The sequence below is a fragment of the Gallus gallus genome, chromosome 2 (assembly GCF_016699485.2).
Source record: "Gallus gallus isolate bGalGal1 chromosome 2, bGalGal1.mat.broiler.GRCg7b, whole genome shotgun sequence".
Taxonomy (NCBI): domain Eukaryota; kingdom Metazoa; phylum Chordata; class Aves; order Galliformes; family Phasianidae; genus Gallus; species Gallus gallus.
In genome coordinates this window covers 114,840,404-114,866,797 of record NC_052533.1, presented here as the reverse complement: position 1 = coordinate 114,866,797, position 26,394 = coordinate 114,840,404, and the positions used below count along the sequence as shown (strand labels likewise).

Here is a 26,394-nt window from a genome sequence, read left to right as displayed (position 1 = left end):
CGCGTGCGGCGGCGGCAGCCAATGGGGCGGCAGTCCGCCTGCGCAGATTCAAACGGTGGCTCGGGAAGGAGGCTGGGCGCGAGATTCGGCAGCACCGACCGAGCCCGCCGCGAGGGTGGCGGTGGCGGCGCAGCCGGGGCCGCGGGGGGGGGTGACTGGCGGCGGCGGGCGGGCCGGGCGGGTCAGGGCAGGGCGGGGTGAGGCGAAGAGAGACCGGGCGGCGGCTCGGGGCGGGAAGGCGCCGCCGGAGCCCGCGGCGGCTCTGACAGGAGGGGGGCGGCGGGCGGCGGGCGGGAGAGGGGCCGCTGCGCGCCCCGTCCTTGCGGGCAGGGCCCGGCTGAGCCATGCCTGACGCGGCCGGGCCGGGCCGGGGCTGAGGGCGGCCGGCAGCGCGCTGCGGATGCCGCGGAGTTCCGCGGGCGGGAGGGAATCGTCCCAGGAACGCGAAGCCTCCTTCGGCCGCCGCTGCCCCTCTCCTCCCCCCGCCCGGCCCGAGCTCGGCGGCTGCGGGGCGGGGAGCTCGGGCGGGGGCTGGGGAGCTCCGCTGCCCTGGCGGCCCCCCCTATGCTGCGACCCGAGGATGGCCAAGAGACCGCGCAGGTGAGTGCGCAGCGCCGCCCGGCCCAGAGCGCTGCCATCAGCCGTCCCCGCCTCCCCCCCTCCCTCCCCGTGCCGGGTGCCGCCCCCCTCCCCGCGCAGGTGCCCCCCGCCTGCCCCCCCTCCATTCCCCCCCCCATACCCCTTCGCACAGCCGGCCTGGGCGCTCCCCCTTCGGGTATCCCCTTCTGCTGGAGCAGAAAGAGCCCTCGGGTGCTTTTTCGCCGCCCGAAGCCTTCCTGGGGGAGAGCTTTCCTCGGGGGCTTCGGCAGCGGCCGCAGATGGCTCCGATACGTTTGTTGTTTACTGATATGGAGATGGGTGTGTCTTCACTTTGAATTCAAACGTGGGTCTGGCAAAAGTACCTTATTGCTCCTATTGTGCTAAATAGAAAATCGCTTTTTGAAAAAGTGATAACACGACGTGAAAGGAGAACGAGGACCGGGAAAGGAAAGGATGCTCAGTGAGCAGCGACAGTTTGTGCGCTACCCGGGGCTGCTGCGGCGCTCCCATGGAGCTGGTGCCGTTCTCGAAGTCGCCGATAGTTTCTTTGGCAGCTGATAGTTTTCTTCTGAAAAACCGCAGCTAAACCAGAAAGCGATACTTTGGAGCAATGGTACGCTGAAGGCTTTGCTGGCAGAGTCTCGGGTCTGCAGGAGTCAGCTCGGGGAGTGTTTTTGTTGCTTGTAGCGTGTGTTCTGTAACGAGATGCCTTCAGCTGCGCTCCTGCTAACTGTAGTTTCATCTTTACGAAGCTTCAGCTCGTACTCTCTGTCAGGAGCATGAAGGGCTTTGATGTCACAACAGAAAATAGAGCTAGCTGTGGTAGCAGAGGAGCCTCTGGCTAGAGATCTGTAGCTCCAGAAGAGCGCTGTGGCAGTGAATGGTGATGATAAAGCCCAGACTAAACCAGTGTAGTTCAGAGTTCCCATAAGTTGATTTCAAGGTCATTAGCTGAAGTGTGGTGTGAAAAGAAACGATAATCTTTTTGCACTGAGTGGAATGAAGTTTAATTCTCTTAAGCTACAATTGGTTCTTTGGTTGGTTCTTTTTTTTTTTTCTTTTTTGCCTTGGGAAGTATTTTTATTGGTTTTTTTTTTCAACTAAGAATTACCAAATAAAGGAAGGCTCAAGGTAAGAGATGCTTAAAGGCGGCCTGCACGTAGCTCATGGGACGCTTCATTGTTCCAGTTACTCATTTGATGGAACCTGGTGGCTGTGTTCTACCCGTGCCGTGTTTAAGTCCACTTTCACAGCTGCTGTGAGTTGCCAGGTGAACGATCTAACATCTTTGAAAAATCATTTGTTCCCAGTGGGAATCACAGCAGTCCCAAACGTCTGTCTGTCGGTTTTATAGTCCTGTGTCCCACTCAGCACAAGACCAATGATGCAGCAGTTCCCTGTGCTGAGCCAGGTGTAGGTGAGCTCACTGCCTGCAGAGTGCCCTGGCTCCAGAACTGTGGGTGCAAGGCTTCCAGCTACCTCCAGCTCCATTATTTTTTTTTATTGTTATATTTTGATTATTCTTAAATCTGCATGGCTTTTCACATAACCTGAGACTCGGTTCTTGAATCTGGCTGTTGCACAGTGGCTGAGCAGGGAGGTGCTGTTGACAGTGGGCTGAACTGCAAGGCCAAATCTTTGTTTATAAGTAGATTGTATGGTGTACTCGGTATGAAATAGGGTTATAATACCAAGATATGCTCCTGAAGTTGGTCAAGAGCTGTGGGAAAGAGGCAAAAAAGAAAGAGGATGAGAGGAAGATCTTGTTGCTTGTGTTCCTAAACCCTGTTTTCTTAAGTCCTAAGATAATAATGGAAAACTCTTACAGTCATTCTTTTTTTAAAATAGACTTCCAGCTTTTTATTCAAGAGGTGTGAATAAGGATATTAGCCTTTAGACAAGCTAACTGTCTTGTGTTTTATTGTCTGCACAAAGTTTACTAGAACTTGCCTCGCCATGTTAAGTAGGGAGAGTCCTCCCGAAGGATACAGTGTAGGATGTAGAAGCCTCGTTGAGTGCTCTGGCTTTGCAGGAGTTGGGCACGTCCTATCCTGTAGTAATGCTTTCAGGTAAGCAGTGCTCTTCTGAAATGGCTGTGTGCTCGCGGTAGCCGCAGAGAAGGTATTCGCTTCATGTGAAATAACTGACAGACACACTTGGCTGGTCTATGGGCTGTGTGGGTGAACTGTGGGTTCTAGAAATTAATTCAGAGCTCTGCCATCTAATAGTTCTTAGGACACCAGCATAGGTTTGTTTCATTTCTGAGAAGGGCCTTATTTATCTTTGGGGGGGGGGGGGAGGGGAATAATACATTTCTCGACTGAGAAGATAAATTTAGTTCTGAACTTGTGATATTATGCTTTATATTGATAACAAAATGGGTGAAACTTTAAAAAGCGGTGTGAAACTCACTATCATTGAGTCTGTGTAACTTGAGGTGAGTCTCCACTGTGTCTTTGCTGTAAGTAACGCGGAGGAGCTGCCCTTCCTGCTGCTTGGCCTAGGTTTCCTCACTTGTTGAAATCTGTGCTGTCTAGCATGAATCACTGACGTGTAAGTTTGAGCGGTGTTTCCATGAAGCGTTTCCCTGTGCTTCCTATTTGAAAGGCTTTGTTTATCAAGGCTGTGAAGTATGGATTTCTCCAGTAGATGGAGTATGACCTACATGGAGCTGCGAACGTTACCTGGTTTCCCGCCCCTTTGACTCTTACCCCAGAGGGTCAGCGCTTATACTGTGCTGATTGCTTGCTGCAGTGTTTCTGTCTTCAGAGCTGTGATTTTTATCTGTAACACTGAGGCGATACTCGAGGCAGGAGACCACTTAAAAACTCGGGCTGATACTGGATTCTTTGGTGTCCTTGTTGTGTTTGTTGCAGGAATTACGGTGGTGGAACATGAATGGATCTTCTCAAACTAGTGATCCTTTTCATTTTCTGTTTTTTTTATTTTATTTTAAATAAAGATTCACAAACGTGTTACAAAAAGATAATCTTAACAGCTTTTGTTTTAAACTTGCATCTTCACTTGGAATGAATTATGTCTGTATCCTGGTGTATGGCCTGGAAATTCAAACTGAGTCTGTTCCTTTGACATAGTGATGATGAAGTTGCTACTAGAGGCAGGTCTTATGTTCGTGAGAACTTCACATGTTATATTAGGATATGTAATGATTTTGGAGAGAACTACAAGTAGTTAGAATAAATTAGAGTTGTCTCTTTCCAACTTCTTCACTCTCTTGTACTCAGCAGCGAAGAAGATGATGACTTTCAATATGCAGATCATGACTACGAAATCTCACAGCAAAGAAGCTTGAAGAAGATATGTAACAGGGTGAAATGGACACGTGATGAGGTGATTTTTTTTTCATACATGCATGCATTTCCTTCCTGTTGGATATTGGCTGGATATTGAAATGTGTTATTCTTAAGTATTATAAGCTATCCCAATACTAATTGGCTGAGATTGTCTTAACAGGATGAAAAGCTAAAGAAGCTGGTGGAACAAAATGGTACAGACGATTGGGCTTTCATTGCTAGTCATCTACAAGTAAGTTAAAATTTTGTTTCACTTAAGTTCCCTTCTGATCTTGTTTACTTTGATCATGTTTAGTTTGGAGTTGAGGTGAAACAAACCAGAAAAGCCTAGTGTATATGTTTTGAAGGGTGGTTGTAATTTGGACTTGAATTCTAGCTCAGACATCAGGAAACTTGAGGCTTAGATAGACTTGAATGATGAACTGAAATGACTTAAGTCATCAGTTTAAAATAGTATATATTTTTTTCATTTAAATCCACACTTGGTATTCGCTTTCATTATAGAATATATTCTAATTTTCCATGGGTTGTTTCCCTTCTGGTGATTGCATCTGCAGTTCACTATTTGCTTGTGAAGCAGGTAGGAAAGTGGATTGCACCTGAGAGATTGCTTCAAAGGAGCAGGATTGATTCCCTAGCACTTTAGCAAATGGTATTTGTATGTTTCTGTTTTTATTTTTTGTTGCTGTTGCTACAGGGATGTCAGCTTCCCTATTAAACATAAATCTCTCCACTCAATGATATCTTCAGTTGCTACTAATGGAACCTTAGCAGGTTTCTTGGAAGTTTACTATTATAATTTCTTAAATGTTCTGTTCTGGTAGTCAACCGGAATGAATAAAGGAGCTGTCAATTCAATTGCTAAATGACTCATCAGCTGTATGAGCTGCACTGGTAGAAAAAGCTTGCAACAAAACGGACGATGGTTCTTTCTGTTCTGATAAAATGTTGTAGAAATACATAATATAAAAACATGGTTAGAATTTATGAAGGTTGAAATCACTACCAAGGAGTGGTACAGAGTATTCAAGTGGTAGAAATCTGAAAATTAAAACCCTGGTTTTGGTTCCTGTAATATTGAGTGGGATGATACGGTTGCATGAAATTCCAGTGTGAATAGGTAAAAGTAAACTTGAACTCAAAATACTGTAACACTTCTTTGTTCTCATAGTACTTATGCAATCTGTTTCTACAGACTATTTTTCTCAGATGGCAAAGATCTTGCGCTTATAAGTTTATAAACTTAAGCCTTATAAATTTAAGAAGCATATAAGTAATTCATTAGCTCTTACATGTACAATGTCTGCTACAAAAAAAAAAAAAACAGCAAAATGAGTGAATGGCAGAAGACTGATAATACCAAACACTGACACCGTTTTTTTTTATACTGATCTACAAGTGCAGCATGGAGTTGCATTTATGAAATCAAAATGTTAAATAAAAAGTTTTGCATCTGAAAACAAATGCTTCTTGAGACAGAAGGGTGTTGTTCAGCTGTGCCCAAGTGAGGCTGAAAAAAGGTTCCCCAGCTATCATGGGAAACATACACAGAGGATCTTGCTGCCCATAACAGAACTACTGAGGTTGGATCACCCAGTCTGAGTCCCCTGCTCAAGCACAGTCAGCTGGGGCAGGTCTTGGGCAGCCAGCCTGGACTGACTGCATCCAGTCAGGTCTTAAATATCTCCATGGATGGAGACTCCACAGCCTCTCTGGGCAGCCTCTTGCTGTCTTCAAATTACAAAGCCAAATAATAGGGATTGGCATGAGTAGCACTTTGTTACTGCTGCTCTTTTGCTAGGAAGACCAACTGAGTTACCAGTGTGTTTTTAGAACTATTTCATTTTTGGTCTGGGCACAAATAAACCTTCCCTTCTGTTCTGCCCCAAAAAAGTGAAGAATGTTGAAAGGTGACTCTCAAGGGGGAGAAAATGCAACCTGTGTTTGTTCTCCCTCAATTTACTGTGGCTAAAGCAGACAACCTGAAATGACTTTGTTTTATCTCACCATATGTCTTGCTTCTCTACTCCAAATGTCATGATTTCAGAAATTGAAGGTAAGAATACTACAAGGCTCCAACTTCATTTTTTTTTTCTCCCACTGAAAAAGGGAACAACTAGCATCTACTGAAAGCTTATCTTTTACAGCTCATATTTGCTGGCAAATGATGTGTTTATAATAATTAATTCCACTGTGCTTTTAAACCCACAATGTCTATTTGTGATTAACTTGAAATTATTATGGTAATTTTAGATGTAATGGTGCCTTTTGTGGTCTTGCACACTGCCTCTTGTTTAACTTTTTGTTAGCATGGTAATGCTTTGAAATCAGTACTTGCTATCCAGCAGCTTGCACGAAAGACAGCAAATTACTGTGTCTAGCATCATAAAAGGCATGCTACTATATTGTACTCGATCAGGCTCTTATCTATATATTTTTAGGGATCTGGCCAACCTCCTGGTAATCCCAATTTTTCTTACAGGTGCTTTTTAGGAGGTGAAGTGAAAGCTTCTCTTTCATAACTGGGAACAATATTTCAAAAGATCTTTAGTGAAGCTACAAAAAAGCACCATCTGTCCTGATCAGAAAAAGCCACGTTGTTTAATTAGTGTGTTAGCTAAACTTGATATAAACCTCTTTTCCTTAAAACTGTAGTGAAAAACTGTGAATGCATACATTTGAGACTTAGGAAAATATTTTATTGAAAGAAAAAGTATTTCTTTGATCAGTAGTCTATATGGGGAAAGAAACATTAATGTCAAAAGCATGTAAATTGCTTAAAGTTCAGAAAGGGTGTCAAGTAATGAGGATGAAATAACAACAAAGCTTTTCTGTAGAGGAAATTAAGTTGTTAACTCGATTAACAAATAAGACCATTATAATCAGATTAGAACTTTACACAAAGTTGTTTTTTTATTCTTTTTTTTCCAGAAGTGTTCTTGCAAGGAAGAAAAAATAAGGGAGAACTTTAAAAAATAAAACATATCCAGATTTTTATTTAATTTGAAATAAGCTTAGAATTCTGGCTAACTAATGTTTATTGTCTTATGCGCTATTTAAAAGTTGGCCAACATTGGTCTTCTATTTCAGAATCGTTCAGATTTTCAGTGCCAGCATCGATGGCAGAAGGTACTAAACCCAGAATTGATTAAAGGTCCTTGGACTAAAGAAGAAGATCAGAGGGTAATGAGAACTAATTGATACTGTACTTTTTTTTTACTGTAATAAAATTAACATATGGCTGCTAGGAGTGTCTACCTCTTTCTTAGGCTTCAACGCCACACGTGATGTCTCGTACATCATGTGACATACTGAACTTCATTGCACTACGCTGTTTGTGAAGGAAGAAAAATGCAGCTGCTCTTAGCAGATGGAGTGTCTGGTCTACTTAAGTGTTTAGTTTCCCTTAGCTCAGATTGCTAGCTGAACTCTAGCTCACTGTGCAGAAGAGATCTCTCTATGGCATCAAAGATGTCATTTACATCTTCTGTTTCTCAAACCCACTGGACTTAAAGGGATGGGGGCTGAGGGAAATTATTTCATGCTCTGCTATTAAAGGAGCTAATAATGGTGTGTTGGATTCCTTTTCCACACTTCTGTTAATCTACACCACAGCTTCTTGCCTGCAAAACCTAGGCTCCCCTTAGGGAGATTCACTTTCAGCTTTCACATACTGTATTCTAAATTGACCTCTTATTCCCACTGTTTAAAACTAGTATTTGTTAAATTCTGAATATGACCTGCCTAATCCATTATTTAACAGTTTTCATCAGTCTTTTTAAGGAAAAATTTCAAATATATTTTAAAACCAAGCAGCGCAACCAAAAGGTTGTAGAAATGGGTTGGGAGTGAAATTTTTTTTCTTTTTTCATGCTGAAGCTTTTGAAAAAGATTGAATCAGACATCTTCACAGCTTCCTTTTTCAATTTTCCCAATATCAGTTTATGCAATGGATGATAGGAATTCTGTAGCTTCCAAACATTTGCTTTCATCAGTAGGATGCACTTGCAATTCATGCACTTAAATTTTAAACCCAGTGAATTTGCAGTTAATAAATAATTAAAAAAAATTAAACCTGTCTACTTCCTTAGGCCTTATGTCTTATCAAATTGACTATTATAATCCTTTTCCAAAATGGGACTTCACCTATGTTCTCTTTTTTTTGGGGGGGGGGGGAGGGGGGGAATAGGAAAAGTTAGGATTTGAAATTATAACATACTTCCATCTGTGTTCCAGGTTATTGAATTAGTTCAAAAATATGGTCCAAAGCGCTGGTCTCTAATTGCAAAACACCTGAAAGGAAGAATAGGCAAGCAGTGCAGAGAGAGATGGCATAACCATCTCAACCCTGAGGTAAAAAAGTCTTCATGGACAGAAGAAGAAGACAGAGTAATCTATGAAGCTCACAAGCGTTTGGGAAACCGATGGGCTGAAATAGCAAAGCTGCTTCCTGGAAGGTGCTTTTCAACTCTATTTATGTTAGCTATTGCTATATGGAAAGCAGTCATTACAAACTTCTTTTCAATGTGATTTGCTGGTCAGAGTTGATCTGCTGAAACCTGTTACATCTCTATCTTGATAAACAGTGAAATCTGTATCGTTGAAGATTTTTGCATATGATTATGTATTCTTAAAAAGCCAGAAAATCAGGGAAGGACTTCTGGCACCCTGGAGGGTTCTTTCAAAATCCTCCTGACTCCTTATAATTCTTCTAATTTCAAAAAACCAAAAAAGCTTTTGCAGAGCTGAAGAGAGTACCTGCAGGTAACAGTGGAAGAATGCCTTAACATCCTTACGACTCAATATCAAAGTCTTTTTCCTTAAGATTTTGTGTGGTACGAAGCTTGCTGATCACTCTATAGTCTCCAAGTTAAAAATGAGTTTTATGGATTGTTCTTATCTTTCAAGTGTGATTGCCAACTTACGTGCTTGTAGAAAACAAGATTTCAGTGTATAAAAAGTTTAATGAAATAAAATTTTAGCCCTGTACTGTTAATAATTCAATGTTATGCTTCTCTCTCTGAATGTAGTGTGTGTGTTCAGGAAGTAACTTTCTAGCTGTGCATAGGAAATGTCAACACCTGTTATGTTAGGAGAATGAGACATTTGTAATGTATGTTTAGAAGCTTTTACACTTCGATTAAGCACTGAAATAACGAATTTCAGGAGATTATTTAGTAGAATGGGAATGCATTGAATCTGAATAGAATTTCAGGAAGGGAAGGTGAGTTTATAAGGACAGAGGCATTCCTAATTTAGTCACATCCATTGAAAGCAAATCCAAGATGTGACTCACTGCTATGGACAGATAGACCTGTGAGACAGGTGAAGAATCTAACAGTAGTGTGATGAAACGGAGGAATACATCTTGCAGCTGAGATCAAGTGTAGGATGGAAGGATGAGACTTAAAGCCAGTTTTATTTATGCATACCTCTTTAATGCTAGTAGTAATGGTACTAGCATTTTAGACCAATGCATTCATCCTCAACTTTTGCCTTGTATTAAGTGATTTCATCATGCTTGTCAAGCTGTGGGGCCTTTCCTTTCCAAAGGAGTGGCAGTAGGTATTGGTCTTTGGCCATGCCTGCTTTCCCTGCACAAGGTGACACCACGAGGCATTGGTACATCCTTCCACAAAGCTGCACACACAGTTTAAAGCTGTGAATGCATGCTGTCATTTAAGAAAAGATGAGTTTGAATGATAAGAGCACTGTGGGTAGTGTTTATCACACTGTAGGACAGTAGGCCAAGTGTCTTAGCTTGAAGCTCTGCAAATTCAGTAGCACAGGGTAGATGTTCTGGTGACAGAAGTTGGTCCAAATATCCAAGGTTCTCACCTATGATAATTACCAGAAACAAAGCCTTCTCTTTTGCTACTTGTAACATCCTGCGGCCTCAAAAATAAATAGAAGGAAGTTTTGGAAAAAGCAGCTTTCTAATAGTTCTTTGGAAAATACCTAATGCACTGGTAATAGATCTTCCAATCAAAGTTACAAGAGCTTTCTGGATTTGTGGCCTTGGATTGACTTGTGTGCAGACCCTGCAAACAATGCTGTATTTTAAATGTTCTGAAATACGGAAACCAGTTATTGTTGTACGCTTTCATTTTAGGACTGATAATTCAATTAAAAATCACTGGAATTCAACAATGCGAAGAAAGGTGGAACAGGAAGGATATCTACAAGATGGTACAAAGTCTAGTTCTGAAAGAACTGGTTCATCCACACTTGCGCAAAAACCTTGTGTGACTATGGAACACTTGCACACTCAGAATCAATTTTACATCCCTGTTCAGACACATGTAAGTTCTAAATTCAGAATAATTAGTGTTTCCCAGTTTCAAATTGTATATTTGGTTTGGAACTAGAAACTCATCTGTGAGAGTGAAGATCTATTACATGTTTTTGTGCTGTTATGGTAAGTTAGGACTTCTAATCTATAGTATGTATTTTATGTATGATAAAATAGAACTAATTTTAGAGACTACTTTTTAAAGGGTATTTAAGATTATCTGTCTTTTAGATTCCAGTGTACCAGTATGCCTCACCAGAAGACAGCTGTATAGAACATGCTTCGGCATCTGCCAACTTAGTTCAGGTAAATTGTTATTGGGTATTGTAAATGAAGGGAGTGTACTACATATAGTGTAAAATGAGGAGTAAACGTGTAACTCCGAACTGTCTCCAAGTCTTTAGCATTCATCTAAATTTATATGTGTTCCTCTCTAAGTAGATCTTCTGACTTGATTTGATTGGTAGTTGTAGGTAGGAAAAAAGGAGCTGTCTTTATAAATACCAGTGCTGAAAGTGAGTTTGTTTGCTTTAGTCTCTTTTGTCTCCTTGGGAGAGCTTTATAAGGTGACAACAAAGGGCATAAGAAGTTAGTTCTGTATGTAGTATGTTAATACAACAGTTGTGCTCATTTCTGACAAAAGTATGGCTTAAATCCTAGTTATTACCTAATATTTAGGTTAAAATTATAACTTGTTAGTATTATCTGGTTCCTGTGAGTTTTAAAGACAAGATTTGTGAATCAGTTGAAGGTGCTGTTTTGCAGCATTCTAAATACCAAAGTACTGAAAAACTGTCAAGTTTAAAAAGCAAACAAGCAATAAAAGCAGAGAGAGAAACCAAACAATGACCAATGTATCTTATTGCTCGTTGTTGTGCTGGTTTACTTCAGATGTGTTTGAAATTGTTCATGTATTGTAGACCAGATGGATTGGACTAGATAATCTCCAGAGGTCCGTTCTAACCCCTTCTATTCTGTGATCTGGGCTTATAATATAACTTCCTGGAATAGTTTTTGTGAATTTGAAATTAGTAAAACAATAATTTTGACAATGGGGAAAAATATTTTACTTGTACTGGGTGTGTTAAAGTCATTCTGCAGGACTCTATACATAATCTTAAGTTTCTTTGAGCAGTTAACCTGCTTTATACTGAATTTTCTTTGCTGATCTCAGTGTAAGAATACGAATCATAACAAAGGTCCACGTAGCCTCTGACGCTGGATTGTACTATGAAGAAATAAGATATTTTCTGCTCCCTAGTTTAGGGAGGACTAACTGGTTTTGAATCTCATGGCATATATATCTCACTGCTTATTTATAGCAATGTTGGAAAGTCTTAAGATATTTTTCTTAACAAACAAGCACAAAGCTCCAACACGTTTTCGTTTCTGATAGTTTCTCATTGCCTACAAACTTTATCAGCAAATGTTGACTTGAAATGCTTTCTTACACAGTAAGGAAAAAGACATTATTCAAAATTGTAGGAAATGCGTGAAAACACGAACACATCTACAAAGATGCCAATATTGTTACCTCTGTGAAATATGGAATGGAGTGACTTTTAGTTTAAAAGTGCTGTACTTAGCATTTATAGATTAGAAACCATATTAGAGTAGTAACTTGTATAGTGCAATATCAGATCCTTCTCCTGTTAATTTCTGGACTTGTTTTGCTTGCACATGAGTACTGTGTTACCAAATATGATTCAGCTGGTACAGCTTTGTTCCAGCAGATCGCTGGTAAAAAAAATGTAGCTTAAGTATAATGTGGAATCCTTGCTGTGGGGGGTAGTAAAAGTGGAAAATAGTAATGGCTTTTTTCTTAAATTTTTCAGCAGTCATTTATTGATGATGATCCTGACAAAGAAAAGAAAATAAAGGAACTTGAATTGCTGCTCATGTCAACAGAGAATGAAATCAGAAGAAAACGATTATCATCTGTAAGGACTGTACATTTCTATAAGTATTTCAGTAGACTTTACTGGGACTAATCTTCAGAAATGTAATCATGAATGTTTGGATTTGTATTTTTTTTATCTGACCTTTTAAAATGGAAGCCGTTGATGAGTTGTAAAACAAAGTCTATATATTGAATTGAGGCAAAATACAGTTTTCTAACTTGTAAAAGTAGCAGAAACATGACCAACAACATTTGACAGTTGTTCCTAATTTAAGAGCCATGATTTTAATCCCTTTCAAAAGTTAGCATATGCTTGTTCATGTCCCTGCAATTCAGTTCTGTAGATCAGCAGTGTCAATCAGCTGTTTGACAGAGAAAAGTGAAAGATGCATTATTATTATATTTCTGTCAAACTTTCGTGTGTTTGCAGTACTTAACATCCCTATTTAGACATGTCAAGCGATATATAAACTTGCACTGTACAAAACTTTCATGAACTTCAATTGAGAGTGAGAAGCTTGCAGGTGATAGACATTTCCTCAAGAACAGAGGGCTGGGAGCAACATCAGATACCTAAAAAAAAAATCAACCTTACTGATCACTAATTTAGATTGCAGGTGAACCTCTGTTTTTATGTGGTAGAGCTATTCCTGGCATTCTCTTGAAATGGTGCAATGTTCTGCTTGTATAGTAGAATCAACTTTTCTTCTAGATTTTAGTCCAAAGTAAAATCTGTTTATTGAGCCCTAAGCAATATACTAAAATAGGGTGACCATTTAGAAGATAAGCAAATTATTAGTGTAGAATCTTCATTAAAAATCTCTTATCATACTGGAAGCATTTAATCTTCTAGAGTTTCTGATCTGAAAAGGTATCTTGTTCTTTAGTGAAGATGACTTTATATTAAGGTGATGTTGAGGAACACAGAAAACTTGCATCACAGATGGCTTCCAATACATTCCTTAATTATCAATGTATAAGACATAAGTGAAGGTTGAGATAAAAATCTGACAAGATTTGAGAATGTTTAGTGTGTTAAAATAAGGAGGATACTAACTGCATTAATGTGAACAGATGATTAGCGTTTGAAAAAGTAAAATTAATAGTTATATTTAGTCTTTCCACATTCAACGCTTTTTCTCACTTGCTTCAGAATTGACTTTGCTCAACTTCTAAGCTGAATAAGCTCAAAACATTTTTTCAAACCTTTTAGCAAGCTGGAAGCTTACCTGGCTGGTCTGGAAGTTTTGTTATGGAAGACTGTGTACCTAATACACTAAATAGCCTTGGGGAACAAACAAGCGAGTTCTACAGCATGGATGAGACCCAGGGCACATCCGTTCAGCAGAATTCACCCACTAAGTATTTGGCAGTGGAAGCAAATGCAGTGTTATCATCTCTACAAACCATTCCTGAATTTGCAGAGACACTAGAGCTTATTGAATCAGTAAGTCTGTATTCATGCTATTTTTGAGAAAAGAAAACAAAAAAGTTATTTAGGGACATCAGAGCTTAATTAGTATAAAATATTTTTTGAAATTACCTTATATTGCACTTGGCTGTAGTTTCACTCATACTGAGTGATTTGTTTTACTGCTTGCTTTAAAACGTTTTGTGTTTTAGTATTGTGTGTAAGGTACAGGGAGTGTAATTTCTCATTACATAAGCTGTGAGGGAAGAAAGTTGTAAGATTGGCTTAGTTGTTGTGAAATAGTCTTAGATACACCTGCTAGTGTTTGAGTGTTTTGTATCTTGCCTCATAGGATCCTTTAGCTTGGAGCGATGTCACCAGTTTTGACCTTTCAGAGGCTGTTGCATCTCCTGTCAAGCCAGCTCCATTAAAATTAATGCGGATTCAACACAATGAACGGGCTGCAGAGTGCCAGTTTAATGTCAGTGTCATGCTTGATGGCAAAAAACACAGTAGCATCAGTGGTGAGGAAGAGGCGGTTTTCCCAACAACTCCAAATTTAACTAAATACAGCACTCCGCCTGCTATCCTAAGAAAGAAGAAGAGATTGCGTGCTGGGCAATCTCCAGTTAATGAACTGAATGATGGCTTGTGTAACGATGCCATCAATGTTGCACTAAAGCACACACCAGTGAAAACACTACCATTTTCTCCATCACAGGTGAGTTTATTTTTAAATATGGCTAAGCTAGGAAGACTGCAGTGGCTGGGTTATAAATTACAAGTACTTTCTTCCCCAGTAGTACATTGCAGCCTAAACAAATATGTCCAAAGACTTCTTAAAACGTGTTTCAGGTAGATCTATCAAGAAATTTTAAAATAACAGATTTCCTTTGTTTTGAAGACTCTATTTGAGTGGGGGACTTGCAGCTCAGATCACCCTTATTCATGCAAGCAGTTGTAGATAAAGGCCTATTGTGTCTAGCATAAACAAGCAGTAGGGATTTTAAAAGTTTTGGTGATAAGTATGGCAAATGTCTTGGTGTATAAATCAAAAACAGTTTATTGGGGTTTCTCAGTGAAAACCCTTCTGATACACATACAGATTTTTAGTGCTTGATACAGTGATCCTTTTGTCCTTTGTTTGCTTAGTTTTTCAACACTTGCTCTGGAAATGAACAATTTAACCTTGAAAATCCTGCATTTACATCAACACCGATCTGTGGGCAGAAAGTTCTTATTACGACTCCTCTACACAAGGAAACGACACCAACAGATCAAAAGGAAAATGCAGGGTAGGATTATTACATTAAGCATCTCTTGGTGTTGCTTAAATAAAAGAAAGTTTTTTCTAAATGTTGAGAATTTATTCTACCTATATACACACTATGAAGGAGGTTTAGAAACTTCAACACTTAAACATTTGTATGATAGCATTGTATGATAGCAATTGGCTTTCTATTTAACTTAACAGTGACTTGTACTCATGTAATTTTTTTTTTGTTTTTAAAATGCAGAACAACATTAATTTCAGTTTTTTATATAGCTGGGGTAATATTATTGTGATTGTAATACTTAATGATTAATGCTGGGTGATATCTGTTGTGTGAATTAAGGTATTTAAAAATGTTTGTCTTGTAGATTCATTTTATGAAATCACTGTTGTTAAAGTAAAATATTTAAACACATGTGAACAGTTTTCTATGTTTAATAGTTTTAGGACTCCCACAATTAGAAGATCTCTGTTGGGTTCAACACCAAGGACACCAACTCCCTTTAAAAATGCTTTGGCTGCTCAGGAAAAAAAGTATGGCCCTCTCAAACTTACGGTATGTAATGACATAATTTATTTTCTTGTTATTTAAATTGTAAATACTCCCTTACTTATTAGATGTTGTAAGCCCGAGATTGATCTTTGTAAGCATTTTTTAACAGTGCTAATGTTTCAGTGAATTTCAGCACTATCCTACAGAATTGCTAGACTGTAGATAAAACATTTCAGATTTTTTATGTTGGACAGACTGTAGACCTAAAGTATAGTATGGAGGCATTGCCTTTTTTGAATGGTGTTCAGTACCTGTAAATCTTCTAGGAATACTGACAAAGAGTAAAACATTGCTTCTACGTTTGTGAGTTAATTTAAATTGATGTAGCCTTGTTAACCATGCCTCCTACTAGGTGGTAACATCAGTGTCTGAGAATTTAGTTTTAATACTTTAGCATTCTGGTTTTCAAAAAGAAGAGTCATAAGTGAGAGAGGGAATGGATGTGGGTTCTCCAGTCAGATAAGCTACTGACAGCAAATCTGGTATGGGTGAATGTGAACGACTCTTTTATTTTAAGCAATATTCACATTTAACTTGAAAAAATGTGCTATCTTTGGATCTTCTGGATCATGTACGAGCTAAGTTGTTTTCTGGTTTTGGTTCTTCAACACAGTTAGAACTGAAACTTGATGTTTACCACAGCATGGTAGTGTTCTGAGCTCTTTTCGATGGGAAGATGCTTAGAAGTGTTCTACCCTTCTTAGGAGTTTACTCGAGTGAAGCCTATAATTTTCTTCATCCTAAAAACAAAACCTTAATTTAGCAATTCATGACTCCTTTGATTCTTCTGGCAGTGACCGAAGACTTTTTTTTGGTTGACTATGAATAATGTTACATTTTTTTTTTCAAGTAATCCAATTTTTGCTTCCTTCTTAACCTAGCTTAGGTATGTTAATGCATAATAACTTTTGGAATTCAGTAGACATATGCTTTTCAAGTTCTGAAAAAATTCCAGCCAATGTATATTGACTGCTTTTTTGCAAACACAGAAGGTAGCTCAGACTTTGCCACAGGGCTTGGCACCATCTGTGTTACCCTATAGATTCACAGTCTCTCACTATGCAAATGGAGCGGTTTGGCATGACTGTTTCTGTCCGCTGTTAACCTCCTGTTCAAAATCAAATTTTGAAGGCTTAAGGGAATTCTTCTCCTGTTGGTACACAAAGGAGCCATCTGTATGGCTTCTGTGAAATTCTGTACTGTACTGAGAACTATCGATGGCTTATTCAAAGATCTGTGTTAAGACTAATATAAATTCCTTTCCTAACAAGAGTCGTACTTCAATAATACAGTTTTTAGTATGTTTGTGTCCATACGTGTGTGTGTGTATATGTGTGTTTGTATGTGCTAAGTATATATAAGGAATTTGTATTCCTTTTGTCAATGAATAGCTATTGCTAAAAATATGAACAAATAGTTTGTATGTCTTCTTCAAGACTAACTATCTGGGTGGGTTTTGTTTTTTTTTTGAGGCACTGTGTGCATGCATGTGTTTTATCTGGATAGAAATAATATGGAGTAACACGCATAACCTTGAAATGTTGATCCTTAGTTAGTAACAGTAGTTTAAATCCTTTATCTGCTATGTTGTGCAAGATCTCTTGTTTGGCAAAAGTAAAAAGCGGTAAAAACTAGCAGCTAATAGACTTCCTGTATTTTCCCCTCTAATTTTTAATTAACTTAGTCACAACCACTTGCCTTCTTGGAGGAAGACATTAGGGAAGTTTTGAAAGAGGAAACTGGAACAGATATATTTCTCAAGGAAGAAGATGACTCTGTGTATAAAAGCTGCAAGCAGGAGGTAACTTCATAATAATAATTTCAGCTAGACAATAACAGCTTTTAAATAATATTTTACAATCCTTCTCTGTAAAACATTTATTGCAGCACAATTCTTCTAAAAAAGTCAGAAAATCACTGGTCCTGGATGCATGGGAAAAAGAAGAGCTTGGTGCCCAGCTCTTCACAGAAGACAGTGGTTTGGATGTGCAGGTGGGTATTAATATTAGTGCAATGTGAATGTAGAATTGAATGTCTTTCACTGTAGCAGCTAAAAGAGTTAGGTTTGAGGTTAGATTCATAAATCTATGAAGTTAGAATCACTTTCATTTTGAAATATTACTTTGAGTACTTAAGAGGTACTTGAACATTGGGCCTCCATTGGTTAATTCTTCCTTTCAGGCCTTCAGGGCACAGAAGCAGGAAATTTTGACTAGCAGAGTGGAGTGGATGTTTAGCAGTGTTTTGTAGCATAGCTGCTTTTCATGCTGGTTAACTGTAAACTTCAGCACGTACAGCGCACTGAAGCTCTCTAAACCAAGTAGATGACGTTTACAGCTGTATTTTGCATGCTAGACATTCTGGTAGACATGATATGAGAATACCTACTTGCATACCTACTTGCACGTTTTTCTTTTTCCAATTTAATATAATATATTATAGGAAATATAATAAGAAATATCAGCCAAGTAGTTGATAAAGTTGGCGTCATTTCTCTTCCTGAAACAATCTGGATACCTCTTACTCAGTGATCAAGACATCAGAAGTTCAGATATGAGGCTGCCTTGGTCCCGCATTCCTTTAAAAAGAAGCCTAATATTATTCCAATAGAATAACTGAATAACTTAATCTTTAGTCTTGTAGTTTGTGGGAAAACTATTCTAATATAAATATTAAAATAATGCACGCAGGTGTTTAATTGAGAGTAAATGTCTATGAATCTTGATCAGGTGTTAAGATCTGTTTAAGTACCTAAAAAAACATGTGCTTAAGACATACCCCTTTCTGATTATTGTAGCTGATTTTCTAAATTCCCTTAAGTGCCTCAGACTCCACCACAAGCGTTTTTGTCTATTAGGTCTTAGGTGCTCTGCCACCTAGTGGAAATTCCCTGCTTCCCCAAAAACATGGCTCTTTTTGTGAGCATTGCTCAGAGCTGCAGTTGTTCAAAACAGAAACAAAATACTCAGTGTTCTTTTAGCAATGTCTTGTTACGGCATGCTGTATTGTCCTTCACTTATGCTCAGGTTATTAAGCTAAAAATGAGGTGCACCACTATGTATTGCTACAGCAGATTGGGAGGAATCACTTTTCTTCCTTACTAGTGACAGACAGGTGCTGGTGCAATAGGAGTGGTCTTCTAGGAGAGATGCTGGTGATATCTGATTTTAAAATGTCTGAAGTGGAAATTGTGCCTCCATGGGGAGGTCAGCTAGGAGTAAGGCCCAAGGTAGAATAAATACACAAAGGTAATTTAACACATTTTAATGGGGTGTTTTTGTAAGCAGACAAATACTTTTGCCACAGTTCTCATCTAATTTTATTCTCTAAAATTGCCATGTACCTTCTTTTCTGCTTTGCTGTAGTAAAGCTGGATTTTTTTTCTTTATTTCCAAAAATTCTATTAGCATATACAACTCATATGTAGAATGGTCAATCCAGTGCTTATTTCAGTTCTTAAAACAGTTCTTCCCGTGATACTAATATGGCAGCCGAAGAAATTGAGCAGAGGAGGTGGGCAACAGGCATGGCTGAGCAAGGACCTGCAGCTTAAACTGAGGGAAAAGGGAGAAATGTACAGAAAGTGGAAGCAGGGTTGTGTAGCCTAGGAAGCATGTAGGGACACTGTCTGCATGTGTAGAGATAGGATTAGGAAAGCCAAGGCACAGAAAGAGCTGAACTTGGCAAGGGGTGTGAAAAATAACAAGAAGGGGTTCTACAGGTACGCATGCAGGAGGAGACAGACCAAGGAGAATGTTCCCCCTCTGATAGATGAGGACAGGGCAGTGGCTTCCTCAGATATGGAAAAAGCTGAAGTGCTCAATAAGTGCTTTGCCTTGGTCTTCCCAGGTGGTCAGGCTCCCCCATGTCTCCAAGGTCCCTGAACCTCTAGGTGTGGGTGAGAGGAGTGGTTTCTGTCCCACTGCAACAGTGGAATAAGTCCAAGACCTCCTCATGAAACATTGTATGCAAGTCCATGGGGCCAGATGGTATCCATTCTAGGGTTCTGAGAGAGATGGCTGATGTTGTTGCCGATCCACTCTCCATATTTGAAAAATCATGGCTGTCTGGTGAAGACCCTGGTGACTGGAAAAAGGGAAGCATTACTTCCATTTTTAAGAAAGGGAGACAGGAAGACCCGGGGAACTACAGGCCGGTGAGCCTCACTTCTGTGCCTGGGAAGATCATGGAGCAGATACTCCTGGTTACCATGCTAAGTCATGTACGAAATGAAGAGGTGATCTGAGACAGCCAGCATGGCTTCACCAAGGGCAGATCTTGCCTGACCAATCTGGTGGCCTTCTGTGATGGAATGAGAGCATTGGTGGACAGGGACAGGCAACAGATGTCATCTACCTGGATTTCTGCAAAGACTTTGACATGGTCCCTCAGCACATCCTTCTCTCTAAATTGGAGAGGTGTGGATTTGAAGGATGGACTGTTTGATGGATAAAGAACTGGTTGGCTGGATGCAGCCAAAGGGTTGTGATCAACAGTTCTGTGTCAGGGTGGAGGCTTGTCACAAGTGGTGTCCCCCAAGGCTCAGTCTTGGGACCAGTGCTCTTCAACATCTTTATCAATGGTATAGACAATGGCATTGAGTGCACCCTCAGCAAGTTTGCAGATGACACCTACCTGAGCGGTGCAGTCGATATGTTGGAGGGAAAGGAAGCCATCCAGAGGGACTTAGGCTGGGGATGTGGGCCATGAGAACCTAATGAGGTTCAACAAGGCCAAGTGCAAGGTGTTGCACTTGGGCTGGGGCAATCCCAGGTATTTATACAGACTGAGTGAAGAACTCCTTATGAGCAGCCCTGTGGAGAAAGAATTGGGGGTCCCGGTGGATGAGAAGCTGGAAATTAGCCCGCAGTGGGCTGCAAGCGCATGGAAGGCCAACTGTGTTCTGGGCTGCATTAAAAAGAGGGTGGCCAGCAGGGAGGGGGAAGTGATTGTCCCCCTCTGCTCAGCTCTTCTGAGTTCCCATCTGGAGTACTGCATCCAGGCCTGGGGCCACCAGCACAAGAAAGATGCAGAGCTCTTGGAGCGGGTCCAGAGGAGGGCCACTAAGATGATCAGAGGGCTGGAGCACCTCTCCTATGAGGAAAGGTTGAGGGAACTGGGCTTGTTTAGTTTGGAGAAGAGAAGGCTCTGAGGAGACCTCATTGTGGCCTTCCAGTACTTGAAGGGTGCATATAAACAGGATGGGGAATGGCTGCTTACATGGATTGATAGTGATAGGACTAATTACGGTTTTAAACTGAGTCAGGGGAGGTTTAGGTTAGATATTAGGAGGAAGGTTTTCACTCAGGGTGGTGACGCACTGGAACAGGTTGCCCAAGGAGGTTGTGGATGCCCCATCCCTGGCATTCAAGGCAGCCTGGTCTGGTGGTTGGCAACCCTACCCATGGCAGGGGGGGGCTGAAACTAGATGATCGTTGTGGTCCTTTTCAACCCAGGCCATTCTATGATTCTGTGGGCTGGTTTTTGTTTGTCTTTTTTTTCCACTCTAATCTCCTTGTCCTTACTTTCACAAGGGTTCAACTAGAACTGAATTACAAGCCTTTTTCTTGAGCATTGTTCTGTAGTTAGCACTTGATAAAGTCTTGCTCTTAACAAAATATCATTAGCTGTAACATGGCTTCATATGGGATAGAGAAACTGTCTACTCAGTAATGCTGAAATCACGCTAGGTGCTAATCATCAGAATTTACTATGAATCATAGTGTACGCCAAGCCAGCTCCCTTACATAGTGTTCATCACTTTTCTGTTCAGCTTTCTCCTTAGGGTCTATCTGATAGTATTTGCTTTGTTTACATTTTGACTTCTCTGACCACAGCCGCTGAATATCATTTTTATGAAATACTAATTACTATTCATGTTCCCTATCCTTTATTTATAGTCAGAAAATGCGTATACTACGTCTTTATTAATGATACCATTGTTGGAAATACATGACAACAGATGTAACTTGCCATCAGAAAACCAAGACACAAATTCATCAAACAAAGCAAATGCAGTAATTAAGAAGAAACTGAATGCGTGTTCTTCAAAAAACATCAAACTGGAGAAATCCCTTCAGGTCTGGCTTCAAAGTATTCCTTTAGTTTGGTTAGCAGGTTAACTAGTTAACAATTTCTTGTTTGTTTTGTTTTGTTTCTGTCTTGTTCTAATGTCTCTCTGGAACTGTTCTATTGAGCTTTCTAATTTTGGTCAGTGTTTCCATTGTCCTTATTTTTCATGAGTTGGTCATATGTCCACAAAGTGGGGGGGGAGAGGGGGTGGGAGGGGAGAGAGATTTTGTTTGACCTGATTTGGCACCTATAGTTTTGTCCCATGGAAGTTAATGTAGAGTTCTTCTGTTTTCTCAGAGCATCTCCTTATCTAAATAAATTCTAAAAGTTAATAAATGAATAGGAAGACAGAGCACTTGGCGCCTATCTTCCATTTTTCACTTAACCATTATAACAATGATGTGTTTTTAAGTACAAAGACAGCGATATTATTTTCTGATCCTTTTTAATGATAAGAAAGAATAAATGTCACATAACTGTGCTATTCCAAGAAAGAATTATTAAATGCTGTGAATTGTACTAAAGGTCAGTGCATCTGCCTGGCTGAGAACTATGCACTTCAGAATGCTTGAAAGAGGACTCAGTCATACTGTACTCACCGGTATTCTCATTGAACCATCTTTCCCTTTTCCTTCCTTCCCTGGGGAAATTCACTTTACTAGTTCTTCTAATCACGGGGGCCTTCCATGAATCAAGTTATGCTAAATTAATATGGAAATTCAAATGGCTGATTTTCTCTGTGATTTTCGATGAGTTTTTTTCCCTCCTGCACGAATGAGAATCTTGTATTCTTCCTTATGCTACAGTCTGCTAGTGTCAGTTCTGATTTGGAGCTACTACAAATCAGTTTGAGATTGAGTGACTCATGTAAAGGTGCAGGATTTGCTTCCTGGAATAAGCAGGACAAGGGGCTCTTCCATTCATTATTTTTGCTTCTAATGCCTTTACCATGTCTGGCTGTTCTTGCACAGCTGTCAGTTTGGTTCAGTTAAGTCCTTTACAGTATTTTTTTCAGCTGCCAAACTCTTTTGCCTTCCTTGATGTCACCCAGACAGCTGTCAATAATACTTTCTGGTTCTTGTTGAGCTTAGCATATCTAAAGGAGAATATATCAAAAAAGACAACTTAATTAACTACCCTTTTGTGTTTCAATTGCTGAACTAATCGGTTTTTAAGAGCAATTTTTTTTGTATGCTATAGCTTGAAAATATAACACAGATGCACTGCTGGTGAGGTGGATTTATGGGAGGACGAAGGAGCTTTATCAAAACTTTTAGGTATTGTCTTGCAGAACAAAATCCTTCCCAGTAAAATACTGTATTGCTGGAATTTCATAATTTATTACTACTCTAGAAGGCTACATGAGATTTGCTTAATTTTAAGGAAGAAATATTTTTGTTAGAAGAAGAATCTTTTAAACTGAATTTTGTTTTATGCAGCCAAATTATGAATGGGAAGCTGTTGTTTATGGAAAAACAGAAGACCAGCTTATCATGACTGAACAAGCAAGAAGATATCTGAACGCATACACAGCTACCAGTAACACTTCAAGGGCTCTGATACTGTGATGGTCACTGCAACTGACAACCATCTCTTTCTATTGAAATGGACTCAGTGTTGAAGGGGATGCCAGCACAATACTTGTGAATTAAGTCTTTACTTTGAGGCAGTCTGCTAAGGGAAACCTTCAGGCTACCTTAAAGCTTCCTTTCTTCTCTTGACTGACAAAGAATGGACACGTAACCCCTGTGTTCTCTCTGAAGTGATAGTACAAACGGTTCTGCAATGCATTTCTTAAATATTAAAAAAGTAACACTCTTAAATACTATAAAGAACAGCAAAGAGCATTGCAGCACATACTGAACATACAGTTTCTAGGCCTATTTTTCATATTTATTTTTTTGACTTGCATTGCTTTTTTTCTGCTAGTGTATAGAGTAGGTTCATAGATTGTTAATGGTCTCTGAATGAACAACATACACGACTGAATGTGCTTTTGCTTATGTAGCATTTTCCTAGTATGTAAAGAAACACAATGGGGAGGTGTATAAAGGAAGGATAGAAAGTTGCACTACTAATTTTTTGGTATGCTGCAAAACAGTGAAATTAACTACAGTGTTAAATATATTTATTTGCGAATGGTACTAGAAGTAGGCAGAGAGGGGTGAATTAGGTTTTAGTGTAAAGCATCAGTATTTTCTTCATAAATCTCAAAATGAGATGATTGTTGAATGTATTGTACAGTGTGTAGTAACAGGGAAAAATCTGTAAATTGGAAAGGAGTCTTTTTATAATTTATTTTCATTTTAAAGCTTAAATGTAGATATTTATATGTACGCAGGTTGTCTAGAAGCCAACGTTGTTTCCTGTTAAAACAGCTGAAACGAAAAAAGGACAAGTTTAAACCTTTAACCTTAAAGTATGGTATAGCAGAAGAATGACAGAGCTGAAGTGTACAAATCTATACTGTATGTTACATCTATATAAAGTTTGCACTATACCCCTTAAATCATGTTGGTGTACAAAATAGTTACAAGGTATACCTGCGATACACATCAACTCTTTCCATACCTTGTTTTAATGTATTTAGAAAAGAAGGCTAGGGTCCTATATGTGACCCAGAAGTACTTTGTCCTGCATAGGAACTAAAAACTAATGCATTTTATACCTTATTATTATTATTATTATTATTATTTTAAAGAAACTTGGCACCTTGGATCTCAGAACAGTTGCATCTGCACTTAAGTTTGACCATTATATACTTCCTAAACGTTTGAAGAGCAAAGAACGTTCTTTTATTTATGAAAATCTTGGTCCTTATTTAAAGGTATACAGGTCACAACAGTTGCTTTAGTTGCCTATTTTAGGTATTTGCACTTATTTTGTCTTTTTCTTTTTGAAGGAATGTTTTCAGTTGGTTTTGTTGTAGACATTTTTATGTAGTTAATTTCTAGCAAATGGCAATGGTGTGTTATCAACAAATACTGACAGGTAAATAGAATTGTACACTGTAGTTTTAGCTATTTATGATTCAAACACTCTTCCTCTCCACTCCCGGGTGTGCTGCTACAGATGGTGGCAGAATCGGCTTGCTGCTATGAGAGATGGAAAGAGCGAGCATCATATGCACTGTACGTAAAATTACAAAAATGATGTCAGGTTCTCTAGTTAACTTTATGAGATCAACCAGTACTATGCAGGGCGTGGAAAATATTCCTATCATTTTAATATCAAAGATGGTAGAGAATAATTTTATTGGTGGGCAATTTTAACACATGATGAGTTGACACAAAGAAAGTAATTGGTTACTTAAGTTTTTTAAACATCTCAGAGCTTATACAATCCTTATTTTTAAGAGTTTTTTATTTTATTTTAAATATTAAATATTCACCTAGCTATGATAGTAGTAGGCATAAACATTTTTAGCAGTTTTTAATTCAGACCAAAATTTTGAGGAGGAGGAAGGATGGGAATCCTATAACTAATGGGATTGGAAAAGATCCATCGTGCCAAGATTACTCCTCACCGATGAGATCCAAGAGGAGGGAATTGGAATTCTTGGCAGTACTAGATTTAGTTGTACATTACCACAATGGATGTAACAAAAACATTTCATGCTGGAGACCACATTTAATTCGCCAAGGATTAAATAACTTCTTTAGAGAGAATGAATATCCAGAATTTGGGTGATATATTTCAGTAGAAATGGTATCATAAAAGCTCCCAATTCTCAGTTTAAGCATAGATTTATTATAAGTAATATTAATTTGGTTTGGTATTGGTTGAATCATCTAGTTAACTCCTATTTTGTTTCTTTAGCAAGAAGGTTTTAATCTTTGATGTCAGGCATCTTTTATTATTTTTTGAATGTTGTGTGCATTTGCATTTCTTTCAGTTTATAAGTAGACCACATGCAGCAGCCAAACTTGCATGAAAACTAAATACATATTACTCCATTTTTTTGTTTGTTTTAAGGTTTGACATAATGTACAACAAACACCTTGTTTATCTTAGTTTTTGTTGTACAACAAACTTTTATGTAAGAGAATCTCACATACAATGCAGACCATATTAATGTCAGAAATAAAGCATCTACATACCAGGTTACTGTATGTCCCTTTTGTTTGAGAACTTAAACACTTCGTGCTGTTTAAAGCAACATCTGTGCATGCACAAGATGCTGCAAATCACAGAATATTTTCTGGATTGGGTGCAGAGAAACATGGATCACGTGTACCCGTGGGTTACACTGCAACATGTAGTCCCGTGGCAGCATGTGCTTCAACCCAGGCTACATGCAAGTCTCCCTGTATTTGGTTAATACTTCTTGTCTTTCAAGATTTCAACACAGATATTTACATAGAGGAGGCCGTTAGAGGGATAAAGAATACTCTTAAAGCTTTTTTGCATTCCTACCATTTTGCATGGTAGAAATGATATTTTAGCATATGTGTTTCGGTCTTGGGAGTTAAAAGCAAGTCTAAGATGTGTAGTGTGATATTTTTAATACAAATACACATTAAACTGAATTAGACTTTATTTCTTTTTGGCTATGGCTGTGCTAGCCAGACTGCTGCGTGAATATCCCACAGACCAGTCCACTTCAGTCACATGCCTGAAGTGTTCCATTGCTTGGGACACTGAGGTGGGCAGATTGTGCTCTTGTGGCTGGCAGAAATCGGGGTAAAGCACAGGTAGATGAGAGTGAAGACTCTCCATGGATCACAGAATCACCAAGGTTGGAAAAGACCCACAGGATCACCAGTCCAACCATCCACCCATCACCAATGGTTCTCACTAAACCATGTCCCTCAACACAACGTCCAAATGTTCCTTGAACAACTCCAGGGTCGATGACTCCACCACCTCCCTGGGCAGCCCATTCCAGTGCCTCCAGGATGTGACTGGGTAATGTTTTTTTTTCCTGTGACAGCTTTGATCAGTAGAAAAAATGAGAGCCAGACTGCCAGAAAGCCAAA

The 26,394-nt window shown here is 39.3% G+C and overlaps 1 protein-coding gene across 5 annotated transcripts; it reads left to right on the top strand.

Annotated features, from left to right (window-relative positions):
* Nucleotides 1-25,517, top strand: MYBL1 (MYB proto-oncogene like 1). Of its 5 annotated transcripts, none has more exons than XM_015282736.3 (16): nt 1-600; nt 3,846-3,951; nt 4,075-4,146; nt 7,005-7,097; nt 8,151-8,371; nt 10,027-10,216; nt 10,438-10,512; nt 12,045-12,146; nt 13,320-13,553; nt 13,870-14,238; nt 14,670-14,812; nt 15,232-15,346; nt 17,028-17,144; nt 17,231-17,335; nt 21,244-21,423; nt 22,855-25,517. In XM_015282736.3, the coding sequence occupies exons 1-16, from the start codon at nt 401-403 to the stop codon at nt 22,981-22,983; spliced, it is 2,451 nt and encodes an 816-aa protein (XP_015138222.2). In that variant the 5' UTR covers nt 1-400; the 3' UTR covers nt 22,984-25,517. The 5 variants fall into 5 exon arrangements, with proteins under 5 accessions (XP_015138222.2, XP_025002827.2, XP_046775020.1 ...); XM_025147059.3 differs by having other exon boundaries at nt 12,042-12,146; nt 15,238-15,346; XM_046919064.1 differs by having other exon boundaries at nt 12,042-12,146.
* Nucleotides 25,518-26,394: the final 877 nt, after the last annotated feature.